This window comes from Ahaetulla prasina, chromosome 2 (genome assembly GCF_028640845.1).
Source record: "Ahaetulla prasina isolate Xishuangbanna chromosome 2, ASM2864084v1, whole genome shotgun sequence".
In the NCBI taxonomy this organism is placed as follows: Eukaryota; Metazoa; Chordata; class Lepidosauria; order Squamata; family Colubridae; genus Ahaetulla; species Ahaetulla prasina.
This window is the reverse complement of record NC_080540.1, coordinates 98,905,787-98,925,066: the sequence shown is the minus strand read 5'-3', so window position 1 is coordinate 98,925,066 and position 19,280 is coordinate 98,905,787. Positions and strand designations below refer to the sequence as shown.

The 19,280-nt window shown below is 35.9% G+C and overlaps 1 protein-coding gene and 1 long non-coding RNA gene across 3 annotated transcripts in view; one reads left to right on the top strand and one right to left on the bottom strand.

Moving 5' to 3' along the window:
- The first annotated feature begins 15 nt into the window (after nt 1–15).
- LOC131189731 (uncharacterized) lies at nt 16–7,894 on the top strand. Its single transcript, XR_009153114.1, has 3 exons — nt 16–154; nt 1,235–1,337; nt 7,757–7,894. It is a non-coding gene; the product is annotated as an uncharacterized LOC131189731 (long non-coding RNA).
- The window catches only part of SLC22A4 (solute carrier family 22 member 4), a 66,942-nt gene continuing 55,432 nt past the window's right edge, over nt 7,771–19,280 (bottom strand). Inside the window, exons 6-10 of one of the 2 annotated variants that reach the window (XM_058166054.1) lie at nt 19,077–19,174; nt 17,451–17,665; nt 14,547–14,729; nt 13,289–13,424; nt 7,771–11,277 (exon numbers count right to left, since the gene is read on the bottom strand). In XM_058166054.1, the coding sequence (XP_058022037.1) occupies nt 11,196–11,277; nt 13,289–13,424; nt 14,547–14,729; nt 17,451–17,665; nt 19,077–19,174 (714 nt within the window). In that variant the 3' untranslated portion in view covers nt 7,771–11,195. The remainder of the gene's footprint in view (nt 11,278–13,288; nt 13,425–14,546; nt 14,730–17,450; nt 17,666–19,076; nt 19,175–19,280) is intronic. The other variant, XM_058166055.1, reaches the window with a different exon arrangement.

Below are 19,280 nucleotides of genomic sequence, written 5' to 3'. Positions count from 1 at the left end.
TCTGCAAGTTCCCGCGCGGAAGAAAGGGAATCGCCGCCCGCCTCTCTCTTCGGCTGAAGGACTTTGAGTTTATTATTAAACTCCGACCCGAGAGAGCGAGCGCGGAGAATTTTGCTTTAAATGTAAAACAACAACAATGTACATTGCTGTACCGGTGGGTAAATAGGGGAGCTGTTCGGTTCAGGTTTCTCTCTTGAGATGGAAAGCAAACCTTTTAAACGGCTTTTTTTTTAGCATGTCCGCCTTTACTCTTGACAGGCTGATTGTGTAAAACGGATGCAGATCCAAGCAGCGCAAGGGAGAGTGACAGGCAGTGTGGTTTGAAATGCATTACTTTAAAAAAACACACCACATTGTTTATTTATATATATAAATTTATTTACTATATAATCTTTTTGTATGATACCTACATATATTGTTGTGACAAAATAAATAAATAAATAAAATATTTAGGGCCTAGGCAACCATATTTGTATAACATGTACAAAACTAGGAGAATATCTAATAGATCTAGTGGCTCATCTGTTCCTCTGCCTCTGTACTGTTTAGCCCTGAATTTCTAAGAACAGTACAGAAGTTAGTTACCCAATTTCCTTACTTGCCCAATCCCACAAACTATTACATTTTATTTATTTTATTTAGGCTAATGAAATGCTCACACCAATTTCTGTAGATTTCGCAGAAAGCCATGATGTTTGTTTTGTTTATTGTTTCTGGCATCTCATAAAATATAAATTGATACATTATGGCTTTGCACTATGACCACTGTATTATATTCACCAAATCATAGTTAAATTAAATGATCAGTTATCACATGGAATTCAACCTTATGTCAGCCTTTCCCAACCTAATTATTCCCCCCTATCAAATATTTTGGAATAGACAATGATATTCCCTCCGTGTCTATTACCATATTCCAATACTGCACATTGGTATAAACATGGACTGTTCTAAAAGCACTTGGTACTATCCAATCCAGTCATTTCGCAGCTTTTAAAGTACCTTTTAAATGACTGTTTGGAGGTTTATTTACTGTAGGATTATTTTTAAAAATATACATTTAAACACAAACAAAACATGTTACCCAAAGGTTGATATTGGTTCACAAATTACTATCAGATTTCCAAAAGTTTAGATTGGGGTGCCGTAAATACTTACAAAATTGTTTATATTCACAATTCTTAATGCATTTTTGTTACTCAGATTTACCAGCTGCTATACAAAATTTCTTTAGGGCAATGAAGTCTGTGATGATGATTACTATTGAAATGAGTCATACCACAATTTATGTGACCTTTCTCCACAATGCAGTGAAAGCGCTGGGTAAAACGTTCCAGGTGAGTTACCCTACTTCAAATTCCAAAGCACTGAAGTTAGTATAGTTAAGCATTTTGATACAAGCTAGTTAAAAAAAGATCAGGTTAAACTTTTTTTCCTCAAACAACTAAGTAAAAGTGTAAAGTAAGCCTAGTATCCTCATTATCAAAAAAATATTTTGAATAGGCATAGATTAGTTCTTAAAATTTCATAACCTAAAATGAGCCAGGAAGATTATTTCTTTGTACTGTGTATTATAAATGTTTCTATACAGGACTACCTAAAATATATGTTGCTGAGACATTTTTGCTCCATTTTACAATCTTTCTTGCCACAATTGTTATATGAATCACTGCAGTTGTTAAGTTAGTAACATGTTTGTTAAGTGAATCTTCGCTTGTCAAAAAGTTGCAAAATGGGATCACATGACCCCGGGACACTACAACCATCATGAATATGAATCAGTTGACAAATTTTTGAATTTTGATCATGTGACTATGGGAATGTTGCAATGGTAAGGGTGAAAAAGTCATTTTTTTCAGTGCCGTTATAATTTTGAATGGTCACTAAATGAACTGTTGTAAATTGAGGACCATCTGTATTCTCAAATCCCTCAGGACTCTTGGTGGATTATATAAATCTAGTGGCAGAACATAAAATCCAATCATATAAGTAAAGCTAATTGCAGATTTTACTACATAATAGGCAAATAATAAGGTATATTTTTAAAACAAGGTGAATTAATTGTAAATACAAGTAGTAACTGAATAAATATCAGTAATGAGCTTCCATAAAACCAACTGTCAAATCTTGGAGTAGCAAAAGCTTTTAAATTTGTTTCTGTTAACTTGATTAAAGGTTAAGTATACATAATATGGGTGTGTGTGATACATAATAATCAGGAATCCAGGTGAGAACAACGTTCTAGGTAACTGTGTGCGATTGCTTTTAGCTTGGAGCTGTTTTCTGACATGGCCTGAATTCAGAAGTTAAACTAGGTAGGCCTGGTTATCCATGAATGGGATGTCAAAAGAACCTAAAGACGAAGGCAAATCCCTTTGATGCTATGCCAGAAAAGCCTATGTAGACAGTCATGAATTTATGAGGAATCAAACTTGAGGTAGACTGGGGGTATTTTTAGTAGAACAAAGGTAATGAGGATGATATGAACAGCATGGCAGCTTCCTCACCCAAGCCCTGACCCTTTTCCAAGCCTTTTTCTATAGCTTCACATGTATGTACACCCAAAGAACAGCATTTCTGCTTTTATCACTCTTAGCAAAAGCAGCAAAAAATCTGTGAATCCTTCTGAAGGAGACTTTTCCTATACTGGATGCTCATTTTCCTTCAAACTTGAGTTTTACCAAGCAGAAATTTAATAGGAGAAAAACCTTAGTTTCTACCTCAAAATATAATCGACATAACAAGTGAAATATGTGATCTGCTCAAAACTGAATTCAAATAATATACACAGTTTTAAATCATGTTTTGCAAAGCACAGTGGCTTAACCAAAACCAAGTTATATTGTGACTGAGTATGACACATGAAATATGAGGCAGGTAATGATGTAGACAAAAAATAATTACATACTTGTGCTTAACTGTAAATCAAACAGTGGCTGGGAGAATAAGAAAGGTTTTGTAAAAGGCAAAAAGAACTCTTACTACCCGTGTTTCCCCAAAAATAAGACCTCGTCTTTTTTTTTTGTCACCAAAAAAGGCACCACTTCTTATTTTTGGGGGAGGGTCTTCCACTGACTCACCTTGGAGTGGCGGTGGCACCAACAGCCCCACCTAGCAGGAGCCCACTTCCAGCCCACTTGTCGTCACTTGTGCATGTCACCCTGGCCTCCCTTTCACTATCATATTTATTTATTTTATTTATTTATTATTCATATTTGTATACCGCCCTATCTCCCGAAGGACTCAGGGCGGTTCACAGGCAAATAAAACATCTATATACAAATTAAGATGACCATTAAAAAACTTATTCTAATGCCAAATTTTAAAATATAAATATAAATATTAAAACCAATTTAAAACCCCTATAAATTTAAAATCTAGGCCAGTCCTGCACAGATGAATAAATGTGTCTTGAGCTCACGACGGAAGGTTCGGAGGTCCGGAAGTTGACGGAGTCCTGGGGGGAGTTCACTTTCTTGAAGGCCTCTGATGGCAAAACGGAGCCTGGGGGTGATGTGCGCAAGCGGCTGCAGAAGAAGTAGGCCAGCAAGGCAGGTTTCGGGATGTGTGAGGCCTGATAAGTAGGGCAGCTCCAACCCCCAGCTTCATTTTTATCCATGCACCTCACCCCACCCCCTGCACTCGAGTGGGTGGGGCCTTAATTAGAGCTTATTTTGGGGGGTAGGGCTTATGTTAAGCACATGTGTAAAAATCAAGCTAGGACTTACTTTTGAGGTAGGTCATAATTTTGGGGAAACATGGTACTCCCATATTAAAACTCAAGCCTTTAAATATATTTTAATTAAAAATAAATCAGAAAAGAGAATCATACATTGGTTGAATAGTTCTTTCTTTTTATTTATTTATATCCTTTATTTTTACAAATAACTCAAGGCACTTAACATATCCAACACAGCTTCTTCTGTTTTCCCCACAACAACCCTATGAGGTGGGTTGGGTTGAGAGAGAATGACTGGCCCAAGACTTGACAGTAATATTTAGATTTAGCTCCCTGCCAATATATAAATATGCATTCAAAATATATATATGCAACCATATTTATTATGTAACATTAGACCGTTCTGCTCATCTAGCCAATTGTATTGTTGTCACCTTTACATCTAATAGTTATATATTATGTGTGTGTGTATATCAGTGGTGGGTTGCTTCCGGTTCGGTCCAGGTCTATAGAACCTATAGTAAAACTGGCAGGAGGCTCAGCCCACCCGCCCCGATGTCATCATGGATGATCTGCACATGCACACTCCCATTGTGAACCGGTAGTAAAGTTAAGTTTATCGTCCGGTCTCCAACCTTCGCTTCGTTGCGAAGGTTGTAGAGTGTGCTGTGGCACGGCAGCTACCCCAATACCTGGATGAAGCTGTCTATCTAGACCCGTTCCAGTCCGGCTTCCGACCCGGAGACAGCACGGAGACAGCTTTGGTCGCGTTGGTGGATGATCTCTGGAGGGCCAGAGACAGGGGTTATTCCTCTGCCCTGGTCCTGTTAGATCTCTCAGCGGCTTTTGATACCATCGACCATGGTATCTTGCTGCGCCGGTTGGGGGGATTGGGAGTGGGAGGCACCGTTTATCGGTGGTTCTCCTCCTATCTCTCTGACCGGTCGCAGACGGTGTTGACAGGGGGACAGAGGTCGACTGCGAGGCGCCTCACTTGTGGGGTGCCGCAGGGGTCGATACTCTCGCCCCTCCTGTTCAACATCTACATGAAGCTGCTGGGTGAGATCATCAGTAGCTTTGGGATGAGATACCAGCTGTACGCTGATGACACTCAGCTGTACTTTTCCACCCCGGGCCACCCCAACAAAGCTGTTGAAGTGCTGTCCCGATGTTTGGAAGCCGTACGGGTCTGGATGGGGAGGAACAGGCTCAAGCTCAATCCCTCCAAGACGGAGTGGCTGTGGATGCCGGCACCCCGATTCAGTCAGCTGCAGCCGCGGCTGACTGTTGGAGGCGAGTTATTGGCCCCAAAGGAAAGGGTGCGCAACTTGGGTGTTCTCCTGGATGAACGGCTGTCATTTGAAGATCATTTGACGGCCGTCTCCAGGAGGGCCTTTCACCAGGTTCGCCTGGTTCGCCAGTTGCGCCCCTTTTTTGATCGGGATGCCTTGTGCACAGTCACTCATGCTCTTGTCACCTCTCACTTGGATTATTGCAATGCTCTCTACATGGGGCTCCCCTTGAAGTGCACCCGGAGGCTTCAGTTAGTCCAGAATGCAGCTGCGCGGGTGATAGAGGGAGCTCCACGTAGCTCCCATGTAACACCACTCCTGCGCAGTCTGCACTGGCTGCCTGTGGTCTTTCGGGTGCACTTTAAGGTTTTGGTCACTACATTTAAAGCACTCCGTAAAGCGTACTTACAGGACCGCCTACTGCTACCTTATGCCTCCCACCGACCCGTACGCTCACACAGAGAATGACTTCTCAGGGTGCCATCCGCCAAACAATGTCGGCTGGCGGCCCCCAGGGGAAGATCCTTCTCTGTGGGGGCCCCTACCCTCTGGAACGAACTTCCCCCTGGTCTACGCCAAATACCTGACCTTCGGACCTTTCGCCGCGAATTGAAAATGTATTTATTCATTCGCGCGGGGCTGGCTTAAATTTTGCTGTATTTTTAAATTTATATTCCATATTCCTAAATTTTATATGAATTTTAATGGGTTTTTAGAATTTTAAATGTTTTAAAGTTTTCGGCCAATTGTGTAATAAGTTTTTTAAATTTCGTTTTAATTGTATATTGTATTGTTTGCTTTTACTTTGGCTGTACACCGCCCTGAGTCCTTCGGGAGAAGGGCGGTATAGAAATCTAATAAATAATTAAAAAAAAAAAGTAGAACCTACCCCTGATGTATATTCCAATTATATAGCAGGAGGGACTCAAAATTTTATTGCATTAAGCAATGAAATACTATACTTCAATTAAATCTAACTCTTGCTTGCTATCTTGGAATTGTCCACCTTGCGAATATTTGAGGCTTCATACAAGTCTGTACAGAGACCAATCCTTGAGGCTTCTACAAGTCTCTACACATTTTTTTCTTTGAACATACTCCAGGAAGGGAATGTGCCATGGCATTTGAATAATTAAAATTAAAAAAAAATTCTCCAATTCAGAAGCCAATTATTACAAACCTCAAATGTGTGTTTCTGCCTGTGAAAGATAGTGCTCTTAGGGTAAAATGTAAAGCCTCTGAAGTTGAGCTCAGCTTTTGATGACTTTATGGAGATGACCATGGGTTTCCTTGAAACAATACAGATATGGTTGACATTGCTTTGTTTTATTTCTCCTACAGCTCCTGAATAATGATAGAGCTTGCAAATAAAGTCTTTGAAAAGGCTTTATTGTATTTCCCAATTAAATGGAGAATGATTATTTATTGCATGATTGCTTAGATAGGAAACAGATGAACTTGTTAGTATATATCTACTTCACTTAGCAAGATATCATTCAGAAGACCTGAGGCTGTAGATGTATTTATAAACTAACAGCTTACATCTAGCTAACTTGGAGAAAGATTTGATTTGAAAATTCATTTAATAAAATGTTAGAGAAACAAGTTCAAAATACATTATCTTGGTATATAAGTAGAAAGGCAAAATCTGTTTGCAAACACCCATTTCCACCCCTCAGTGTTGAAATTTCAAAGTGGTCTCTTAACCTAAAACTAACTAGATCCAAACCTCAAAAATCATTTTGAGATAACCAGGGGCCGTCATAATTGTCTCCAAAACTATAATTCAAAGTTTATCTTTCCAAGTAGAAGATATTTTTGAAATATTAACTTTGTGAAGATTTTTAGAAATTAAGAAAATGAGAATAATTTATTTCCAATTATTTGTTCACCTTTTTTATTCAAAGCAAGAATGTATATTTAAATTTATTATTGGGGATACAGTTGTCTAAATTTTGAAGCACAAAATTCAAAATAGAAGATTTTCAACTATTCTGTAAGTTTCAGTCTTGAAATGGTATAATTTCCATCTTGATACCTGTTTTGAACTCGAGAAATACTTTGTGCCTGAAATACTTCCACATTTAGTAATGTATTGTACATCTCTATTTGAAACACAGATCAGTCTGCTGTTTTAAAGAGACCCAGTCCCCAAATCAGTTGTATATAATTTTGATTTAGGAATTGCAGTTTTGATAAATTTGTGCAAAGTATAAATCGGTAAATCTTTAAAAATGCACAGTTCTTTTTATGGTGCAAAATCAAGTTATTATTCTGGAATGTCACTTGATAAATTGCCACATTTATCACATGATAAGAACTATCAAACTAACTAATGTACATGCATGCATTCTTTTGATCTTGAAAAGTATTGATGTGAACAAAAAATATTTATGGTAATAGCTTTGATAATTGTTCAAACTATTTTGACTGCTTTGGGATATCATGGCTGCTTTATTTTGATATTATTTGTGTAAGATACCCTATCCCAAATTTGAAATTACAACACAATATTGATTGTAGTGCCCTCATAATAGTCCTAAAGTGATTCTTTCATATTTATTGATATATCTGTGTTATTTAATACTAAATCAGCATCCTCAGGCTAAGTTTCATTTGTTCCCCAACCTCCATCTTACAATATATATTCATATTTTATATTGATTTGTTAGTTATTCGTACTAAATAAGGACAATGTTATCAGAATCTGAAGGAAATGTATTTTTATATTACTATACATATTACTATACTTACGGAATTTCCTTTTTTTTTTTACTCTTCACAGAAAACAACTCAGCATAAGTTTTGAAGGTTTTGTTTATGTTTTACTTGCAATGAAGAAAATAAAGAGATACTGTTACAGGGTGATACATGACAGATTCCATAAACTTTATACAAATTGGCACAATCCAAATGAACAGCGAAGAGTCCAACATAGAACATAAATGTTTAAGATAGGTGTTCCTCTCTACCTTACACCTTTGTCTCAATCTGCTCTGAGGATCCTCCAATAGGAAAGACCATTGCACTTCCTTCCCCCTTCTAATCACAAAACCAGTTCTTTCAACAGGAGAACCTGATTCCAAGCAATATTCAGTACATTATCAGATACAGTATAAGTGCAATCCAAAACACATCTAAAAGAGCTGTTAGATGAGATATATGGAATAGATAACTCACACTTTGGTTAACTGAGAAACTTCAGTCTTTTTTTTTAAATAAGGAACACCAAACTTGACTACAAGGCACTTTACAAAGTTAACAATTAAATGGAATTAGTTCAGCCTGATTTATAACTTGTAGCCTTTTATTGCAACCTAATAGGAACCAGATTCCTTCCTTTTTAATGTCTTTCAAGGCAGTAGCAAAAAATAAAATAAAAATAAAAATGGAGCTGTATTGAAGTATTGATTCCCTACTTGCATGACTGGTGAATGTCTTTCAGTGAATGAAACAAAATTGTGCATACTGCCTACCAGGAGACATAATTAAAACTTTGGCTAGCACCACAATTGTTTTACAGAAAAAAAATAGAGTAAAGGAAGGACTAAAATGTGACAATGACCTGCCTTCTTCCATTGCAAATGGTGGTCCTTCGGAAGTTTGCTATCATTATCTGAAAAATCCCTGAGAAAAGTCTATATTGGCAAAGAATGTACATTTTATTGAAAAATATTTTGATGCAGTAATTATAGGATCAACACTGCAGAACTTAGAATGTCAAAATTCCATGCCTGGAAGTTATAAATTTTCAGCTACGGAGCAATGAAAGGCAAAAAGAAATACAATTATTGTTTTCTTCAGCAGACTTTCTTCAACTACTAAATTGGACCTCGTTATGAAAACAGCTATATTATAAGAAATTAAGGATATAGCACAAGGTTAAAATGTCTTTACAACTTGTACTAGATCAGATAATACTGTAATAGTTTTGAGAAGTGTTCCCTCCAAAAATTAAAAATAAAATTGCAAAGTCACAATCTTCTAGAAAGTGCAGCTTTCTAAACTGGACAGTGTTGAACTAAAAATCAAGAGACTCTTAAACAACGAAAAAACTCTAGCAAAACTAGATTCTCCAAAAAAGTACCACAAATATTGTCTTAGAAACAGTTACAATTACAACAGGGTAAAACTGTATAGGAATCCATTATTTTCTTTAAAATATTTATACATAATATATTTATATATAATATATTGCCAGATTACAATACATTATTAAACAATTTTATCTGACAGATTTTTGTTGAGAAAGTCATTAGTGTGAACTTTTCCCCCCCTAAATGGTGTTTCAGAATCCTGACTGTTTGCCATAGGTAATAACCTGAGAAAACCCTTGATCCACAGCGATAGCTTGTGATTCAAAACCTGGCAATCTTACAAATAACTTGAATATTAGAAGTGTCATGTTAAAGACTATGGAAATGTTTTGTACCAGAATCATAAAAATTTGAAAAAGAAATGAACATAACATACATTAATATAATGTTAGCATCACTGCACAGGATTCATAAGGCAAAGTGTTCTCCTACAAGGAACAAGAGGTACTGGTCCTGAATTTGTCACTTGAAAGTCAGGGGTTGATGTAAATGCTGCTCTGCTCGTTTGCCATTGTTTTTCAAAGTGGATACAGATGCTCCATACAGAATGTGAAGTTATTAATCTTTAGTTTTCAAAGGAGTGGTTAGAAAAAGCTGCTTTTATAAAGACTTCCTTTGGCATATTTAAAACTTTTGCTAAGTAAAATTTAAAGCAGCCTTCACAGAACCATCACAATGTCCAAGATAGTCTTGTCCATCAGATGTATTAGAATATAATAAACTCCATCAATCTCATAAATAGTCAGCATTTTCTTGGGATCATCACATTGGAGGAGATTCATCTAAGGTCATAAAACAAATTGTTCTGGACTAGTAGTATTATAACAAAACATGCCGTGTTCAGATTAATGGTATAAAAACACAGCATATTGTGCAGTTTTGCTACAGTTATGATTCTGACATTTAAGTTAAGTGGGTTGCATACTTTTTAATGAATTAAATCTGATTAATGTATTACTTGGAATGGTACTTGCCCAGTAAAAGCAGGAAAGCCAGTTTCCTCGCATGATGCAGGCTAGATCTGAATTACAAAGGTTAACATTTTCATAAAATCCCATTTTAAGCTTTTCAAACAAGAAATAGATGTAGGCATATGATTTTGTTGACAAAAAATAAAGAATTCCAGTGTTAAATGGGCAACAAATTGTGATCTATACATAAAGAAGCAATTGTCTGAATACTTGATTTAAATTATTATCTTATCATATGACTTTCTCAGCAATGGATTGCTGACAAGCTCATGCACACCGTCATCTTTAATACTTACTGTATCACCTAAAATGTTTTAAAAATCCAGTTTCATGAAATAATTTCTTCTGGCAGGCTGACTTACATTCCAACATAATACCTGATTTATATTTCTCACTGAAGAAAATAAAGAGCTGCATTTGGGTCCAGTAAATTAATTAATCATATAAATAACTAGAATGTGAAATGTGGAGAAAACCTGTCTACATATTGTGCGCATTGTTCTTTCTTTGACAGGCAAATTTCCTATAAGGTAGAAGCCAATGATAGTTAATTTTAAATTTTGAATTTTCAGAGCTATTTTCTGGTTTACAGAGGAAAATATGGTTATAATTTATTTCTAATACGTAAACTAATTTCAAAAAATGTGCGTCACTTTTAAAAATATATTTTTAAAGTTTAAAGTTACATTTTATTACAGTCAATTTTTTCTTTGAAAGATTTTTCAAGCGAGCCTTAGAAGATACAGCCCTATCCATAAAAAATTCTGCCATTTATTTTCTAAAGTGTAACATTATAGATCTTAATCCAGACATTAGGATACTTAAAAATGATGTTTGGAGTTCAAGAAACACAAAACTAAAATGTTATATAAAGTATAAATAGACATATAACAATAAAATAATACCTGCACCTCAAGAAGAGATGAAAATATTCAAGACATCACAAAAATGCAAATCCCAAGCCAAGGAATAGAAATAGTTACTGATAAAAGTAACTTGTGCCAACACAGCAATTTAACACAATTCCACATATTTGGTACATCAGTGTTTTGAGAACCGCAGGATTATTAGGAAAAGTCTCTCTAATAGTGTTATTGACTTTCATACATCTTTAGAAAAACAGTTAACAACAAACTCCTCCATTCAATTGTTATGATCAAAATGATGTTATATTCTTGATGGTCAGATCATTTTGCTCTGAATTCTCTACCCTGTAGAGATGTTTTCTTTTGCTTAACCTAAAAACAAATAGGAAATTGTGTACATTAGAAATGACGGCAGCAAACAATTAGTTTTCTTATTGATAAGACTAATGCAGTCTTATCAAAATATTTGTTGGTATAAATGTGAACTTCTTAAGAAAGGAGTGGCTCTGATTAATTAAATCAGTCCCAAAGACAGGTAGTAGGAAATTATTTCTACTAAAATGAATGAAAAACATACTTTGGAGAACCTGGCCTTGGAGGAATGGGATGCTAAAATGAAAACCTCATTCTGTAAACTCTGCATGTAATTCCTTCTCCAAAAACTGTTCTATGAAAAGTCCAAGCCAGGGGTGGTGACAGCTGTCTGACACTGCTAAAAGCCTCAAGCCTCTACTTCAGGTCCAGGCCCAGTGCTGCTGCCAAAGGTCATAAACTAGGAGGGAGGGAATAGGGCAGTTGCAGCACCCTGTGATCAGTCAGCCAAGTGCCTGACTTCTGATCCTGTAACCATGGGAGCAGTGCAACAGCCATAATCAGGCACAGGTCATAAATCCTTTCATTCGACACTATAATAATTTCAAACGGTCACTGAATGAATGATTGTTAAATCAAGATCTACCGGTATGATAACTTTTTTTCCCCTTGGTTATCAATGATATCCTCAGGAATCTTCCCAAACTTAAAAATTCAAAATTATCAATGTTCTTTATATACTGTTTCTTCAGAGCAAAACTTTTGCTTCCATATGGTATCACAGGGGGGAAAAAACATTGCCTACACATTTCCAAACTTTTTCGGTATATATATATCATGACATCTGAATATCTTCTCCAAGATACTTTTCTTTTCCTATCGCTGCCCTGTGATGTATTTTTCAACTATTGGTTCCCTTGCTGTTTTAAAAGGAACAAGCTGTTCACCACTTCAATGGCTTGTCAATTCTATTGTATGGCATCTGTTGTCATTAGTTTGATCTGCTTTATATTTAATCACGGATCCATTTTTTCATTATGTGTCTTTATTTTCATTATTAGAGCTTACAATCCTTTGATTTTCATTTATCAGAGTCCTGTCATCAGCACAAGTTGATGTATCTTCCTCCAGTTTTAAAATCACATTAATCTTCTTCCATCCGGCTCTCAATATATATTCCATGTAAGTTTAAATAAATAAAGACGGAGTATATCCATTCCTGTTTTACCATCTTCCATACAGCCTTGTTTCCTTTCCTATGTGTAGGTTTCTCATGAGGACAATGAGTTTATTTATTTCAATAGATTCATTTGGCTGTCTACCCAACAACTTCAGTGATTCTAAATGTTCTAGGATTCCCAGTTTCCTAAGGACATTCCATAGCTTGATGTAGTTGTATGATCAAAAGGCTTTTTATAATCAATGAAGCCCTTCTTGACTTCTTTTTGGTATTCTTTGCCATTCTCAATTATCCAGTTGTCTGAGTAAGAGTAATGTCTCTAAAAGCAGATTGAACATCTGGTATTTCTCTTTCCAAGTTGGGCTATAATGGCACAATCCTTAACACTGTTTTGGTTATATGTGAAATCAAGGATATTTTTGCAAGTTTGTAAACTCTGTTAAGCTTCCTTTTCTTGTTATTGGTAGAATGACCTCTTCCCATCTGTTGGACCAACATGTCAATTTCCAGACTGGGTGGCATAGTTTAATTAGGTTTACTGATTCTTCTTCTGTTGTTTACAATATTTATATAGATACAGTTGCTATAATCCTTTGATTTCATAATGGTCATAATGCTGATCTAATTATTTTTTGGCAGAAGCATTTCTTATAAACAGAAAATTATTTTTAAAGTATGTTGGTCATTAGCATAACATTCAGAATTTTAGTCTTCCATTTTTGCTTGATCCCTCTGAATCAGTTATTATCTGTCCACTGGCATTCTTCAGCATTCCAATTTGAGGTTGGAAACTCTAGATCTTTTGAATGAATTACCCATAGTTTTTTCCATATCTTTTTCCATATATATGGAAATACAGTAAGGAATTCTATTTCAGTAAGATTAAGTTACCCTTTAATTTGTTGCATCTCATCAAATGTCTCTGGCAGGGGTTTCCCATAACTTTCTGGTAAGAAGAGGGTGAGAACCCCTATCGATAACGTTAGGCTGCCCATGAGGATGTAAGGCAGAAATTTACCATAGGCACCTGGTAAAACAGAAAAAGTAGGTTTATTATATAATGTTACAATATTAATTAATAATCACTTTATCTATTTGATTCCTGTCCTTTCCTCCTGTATTTTATCTAGATGTATTCCTTTTAATAACAGCAATCTTCCATGATCTTTACTTTAAAATGATATTATTTTGCACTATCTAATGCAGTGTTGTGCTATTTGTCATGTGATTTTATTGTGCAGGTTTTGCTCCTTTGAATCACATTTTAAGATATGTTTTTTACTGCACACCTTAGATAGAAGGTATGTTTTAAAGAAGTCAGACATGTAGAGTGTGATTTATTAGGTAAGATTTATGAATGACTGGCAATTAATATCTATATGTTTGAAATCCATGTTTCAGTATTGCATACTACGCAACAAAATATTTCTTGGTATTTTATTAAGAATTGGTTTTTTGTTGTGCCCTTAAATCAGTGTTGATTCCTTGGCAATATTTTAGAAATGGTTTGCCATTGCTACTTCCTACTGCCATTGCTAAAAGAGTTAGTAGCCTAAGGTCATCAGGCTGGCTTTGTGCCTAAGGAAGGACTAGAAGGCCTCCTTTCTGAGCCTGATACCTTTAACCACTATCCTGAAATAGTTCTCTACTACTGGTAATAATTACTGGTCATGAATTATAATCCACTATTGGAAAAGAACTAGGAATCAAATGCTGAGCCATGGGGGCACAGTGGTTAGAGTGCAGTACTGCAGGCTACCTCTGCTGACTGACTGCAATTTGGCAGTTCAAATATCACCAGGCTCAAGGTTGACTCAGCCTTCCATCCTTCCGAGATGGGTAAAATGAGGACCCAGATTGTTGGAGGCAATAGGCTGACTCTGTAAACCGCTTAGAGAGGACAGTAAAAGCACCATGAAGTGGTATATTGCTATTGGTATAAGTGGTATAAGTGCTATTGCTTCTAGGAGAATAACAATTGCTTGCACGGAATATCTAGGTCTTTTGAAAGACAATGTGAGTTAAGCCTATAAAATGAACACAGGATTAATGAGACCATAGAAAAACTTACTGAGTATTTCTACATCATCTCAAAGCTAAATTAGGGAGCATTTTATTTTCAGCACATTAAAAATGACAGATTTCTTACCCAGGAAAACAAAGTATGGTGCAATAATGCTGCCCACCCGGGATGACATTGAAGTAGAACCCACTGCCATGTTTCTTACTATCGTTGGGTAGAGTTCTGCAGTGTAGACATAAAGCATGGAGAAGGCTGATGTGATCCCAAATTTCCCCAGCATCACTAAGATGAGAGACAGAATGTGGAGATCTGTGGAAAGAAATTAAGGAAGAAACAAAACTTCAGTGATTCTTTTATTATCAACTTTGCACAAGTCCTACTTCTACCTCAATTCATCATCGTCATCATCATTTTAGTCATTGTCTATGCACTGCAGGATGAAGGCCTCTTCTGCAGATGCTTTTTTATCAAGTGGGATCCATTCTATGACTGCCTTGGCCTTTGCCATACAAAGCTGAGAAACTTCCTTAGGAATGCTTTTAAGGCCTAATTCGTATCATCCCATGAATTCTCAGAAACTGATACAAAATCTTTAAGAATCATGATACTAATATAGACATCTCCAGAACGGAAGTGGCTATGCATACAAAGATGACTGTGCATGAATGAAATATCACTTGATCAATCACAAATAACTATCTTACGTCTTCATGGCGGCATATCACAAAAAAGGTACTAGAGCAAGCTATCAGAGACTAGGAAGAAAAATCACTATTGGCAAAAATTACCTAATTAATGCGGGCATTGATTATATAGCTATCCAAACAATACTCTTCATAAAGATGCTACCCAGGTGAAAGCACAACTCTAGCTATGTGAAACTGCAGGCATGATGGTCTGAGAGCATAGCCTCTGGTGGCTCAACAGACTAATGCAGTCTGTTATTAACAGCAGCTGCCTGCAATTACTGCAGGTTCAAGTCCCACCAGGCCCAAGGTTGACTCAGCCTTCCATCCTTTATAAGGGAGGTAAAATGAGGACCCAGATTGTTGGAGGCAATAAGTTGACTTTGTATATAATATACAAATGGATGAAGACTATTGCTTGACATAGTGTAAGCCGCCCTGAGTCTTCGGAGAAGGGCGGGATATAAATGCAAATAAATAAAAAAAAAACCTGACTAGTAATCTTTCTAGCTATTTTTTTTGCCACTCATCTACAATACATTTAATAACCGAGGACACTATCACAGATACAAAGACCAGTCTTCAAAAGGTAAAGAGATGTCATGCACCATAAAACCTGAAGTAGAACCCATGCAAAATAACTGCTCAATATTTTGCTGGCCTGTAACCATAATATTGACCGATTTGATTTGTTTCTTTAATGTTGCTTCTTCTATGAAGGAATGGCCTGTTGGGCCTGAAAATGAAAATCATAGGCATGCAAAGAAAGTATCTTTCAAATCTAAAGTATAGTCAGATAGATATAAAGGAGAAGACATTTGGCTAGAGATACTGTCCAGACTGAGGCCACATGAAAATTGGTATCAACCATGATGCTTTAAAATTTATTTTTATTTATTTATTTTATAAAATGTGTATAGTTGCTCTAGCATAAAAAAAAACTTGGGTAGTGAACAACAGAAAACAAGGTAAAATAATTACAAAACGTTAACCAAGGCACCATACAATAAACTGAATTACACAACCATACCTATGTTGGGTTGATCTATTATCCTGGCCCAATACGTGGAGGAAAAGTCAGGTTTTCACAGCCTTACAGAAGACCAAGTAAGTCATGGCCCTTGGGATCTCAGGCAATGTCAATGCAAAAAAATCAACACTGGAGCTGATCATGAAGCAAGAATTAAAGAAGGATTGGAAAAAACAGGCATCCTGGTAGCAACATTAATTGTTGAGAATCTGGCATTCTGAACAAAAGTGAGTGTAGAAGAGTGTCTCAATAACTCTGGAACTTGGGAAAGGAATAAGAACTTCAAGGATAAAAGGCCTTGTGGTAATTTCCTTTCTGTAAAGAAATCTATGCCCATTGGTTAGAAGCAAATCAATTCCAAACTTAATACTCTTACAAAAATGCAATTATTAAAAAAATTAAAAATCCACAAACTCAGGGGCACGTGAGGGCTGATCATAAGTCAATTTTCACAGTGCAATTGTAACTTTGAACATTTGTTAAACAAATAGTTATAAGTAGAGACTGCTTGTATGGCAACTGCCGAATAATTGAAGGTACTGCAAGAGTATTACTGAGGCATCTCAAACGTGAGTTGAAGTCACTTGGGGAATCATGAGCAATTAAAGGAATCTTGCACAGAGAAAATGGGAATGATGTTAGAATGTTATTGCTACCATGTAGTAACGTTTGTAATGTTAACTTGTACTGTGCTAAAAAGAGTCGGAAGTCAATGCCTTTTTCTCTCTTCCCTTGTACCTCATTTTCTTTCTCTTCTTTTTCCTTCCCTTAATTTCCCATTGTATTTTATACATTGATAAAACAATAAAGATTTATATAAAAATACTAAAAGAATGTTATTGCTACCAGAACTGGATTGTACTGGCCTAAGTTTAAGAAGGTTTGCATTTAGAGATTCAAATGTAATTATTAAAGAGCAATTATATATTTATTCTTTGGTCCAGCCTTAAATCCAATGAAGGCCAGTAAGAGATCACAGTACGCAAAAGCTGAGCAACCGTGTTTGGCTTTCCATCAAATTCTCTACCATTTGGACATTTCCTCAAAAAAAAATTTGTACGGATGTATTTTGTAGATGTGTGGCACACAGAGGTCACAAAAATAAACTGATAAACATTCCTACAATGTTCTGTGAATGCAGATCTCTATCTATACATAATCTTAATGAATTTTCCTGGAATAGAAAATTGAGAATCCATATGACATAGGTGTAAAAAATAATTCTTTAACATTCGTTCCATCTCCTCATATAGTATTGTCAATTACTACAGCGCAAATGACATGAAATGAATGACACACACAGACACATCTTACCTGAGGGTACTAACTGTATGAACAAAATAACTCCTCCTCCTAAGAAGAGGGTGCCAGATATTGTATAACGTCGAGGTAAAACCCGCAGGAGGAGCCAAGCAATCACATAGGCTGGGACTTCAATGACTGCTGAGAGAAAACAATTGAAGTAGGCATCTCCATGCAGATTGGGGGTGCTGAGTGACAAACCAAAATAGCCAATAGATGTAAACATCCTGAAATAAAAGAGAAATTAGCAAATATAAATAGCCACAATCTGGCACAATCAGCCCAATAGCAGAACAGACTTATTTCATTTTTTATTATTTCAGATGACACTTTTTTGAATTGGAATGGAGTAGAATATGCATTGGGAAATTACACATACAACCCCCTGGACATTTATGTTTTGATGCTGCTTTTCTGTTTTTCAATAATTTATGTAAACAAGCATCTTAATTAAACGGGGCTAAATTCATATCATCCCTGGATGAAATAGAATTCAGTCCTTCTAATGACAACAGGGAAAAGCTGATTATTTGCCCTAAAGTATCTTTAGTGCTGTTTTATGGCATGTATCTGTTAGAGGCAAGCCATCCAATGAATGATTAAATGCTGATTGCTCATACGAGAAGAGACAAGATTCTCAATTGTCCAATTCAGTATATGAGATGCTAAAGATTTAACTGAACTGAGAGTTAAATATTGATTCCTTCTATTCAGAAAATGTGTATGATTGTGGAAAGTGTTACACAATAAATGGTGTCTACACAATAGCTTGTATCTGAATCTCCTAATAACCTATAGTACAGTGACAACCTTCATTATTATCTGGTGCCAAAAGTGCTTGCATTAATAGTAGCTTTTAAAAATTAATGTCCAAATGGCTATTTAAATAAGCAGGTTTTATTTCTTGCATTTTACCTTTGCTAATAAAAGTTCAGTATTTTCAATAATATAAAATTATTAAAAAGAAAACTGCAAAGAATTGACTGGACTAAGACATCTCTGGTGCTTAAATGTAAATTGTTTCCTTTTTTTCTTGACTTTTCATTGTTTAATTAAATTGATGGTGATGATGATGATTACTACTACTACTACTATTATTATTATTATTTCTATCTGACCTGGAGGGCTGGAAATAATAATAGTGTGATATTGTTTAGTCTGGTGTTATATCTAATCCCGTTGGTTAGTAATTAGCTTTGTCTGGTTAAAATATTAACATAAAGAAGTAGGCAAAAGTGTTCTGATGCAGTTTAGTTACTGAAGTGCTTCTGATTGCATGAACTCCCTTGCTCACAACTCCAATATCCCTCTATACTTACACGCATCAGCAAGCAATCTAATAAACGTCCTCTAGGCGTAGAAAATTATTTATAAAAACATTTGCAATTTTCTGACCTACATCACGTTTCAATGGCAATTCACATGTTAAAGGCAGCTGAATACGCCAAGCAGGGCAGCGACATAAATTGATCAATTAAAAATATAAAATAAAATCTCATTTGATAAATAAGGGTTGGAATGTCCCAAACAGCCTAACTTGCCCTGAACAAAAAAAAAACAAAAAAAAAAACACCAGATCATCGGGCCTCTGCATTTAATGGGCCTCTGCATTTAATGAGCCTGCTATCAGAACCTTACCATAAAAGAAGAGACATAAAAGTCATAATTGCAATGTTTCGTGATCTGAACAAGTCCAAAAACACACCCTGATGTTGCTTGGCTTTCAAATCTTCTACCTTAGGAGGAAAAGAAAGGAAAAAGGGAACATTCCAAAACCAAGCAAGTAAACAAACATAAATGTCCTGGATAGCATACAAGGCAAAGAAAAGGAAAATCAAGCCG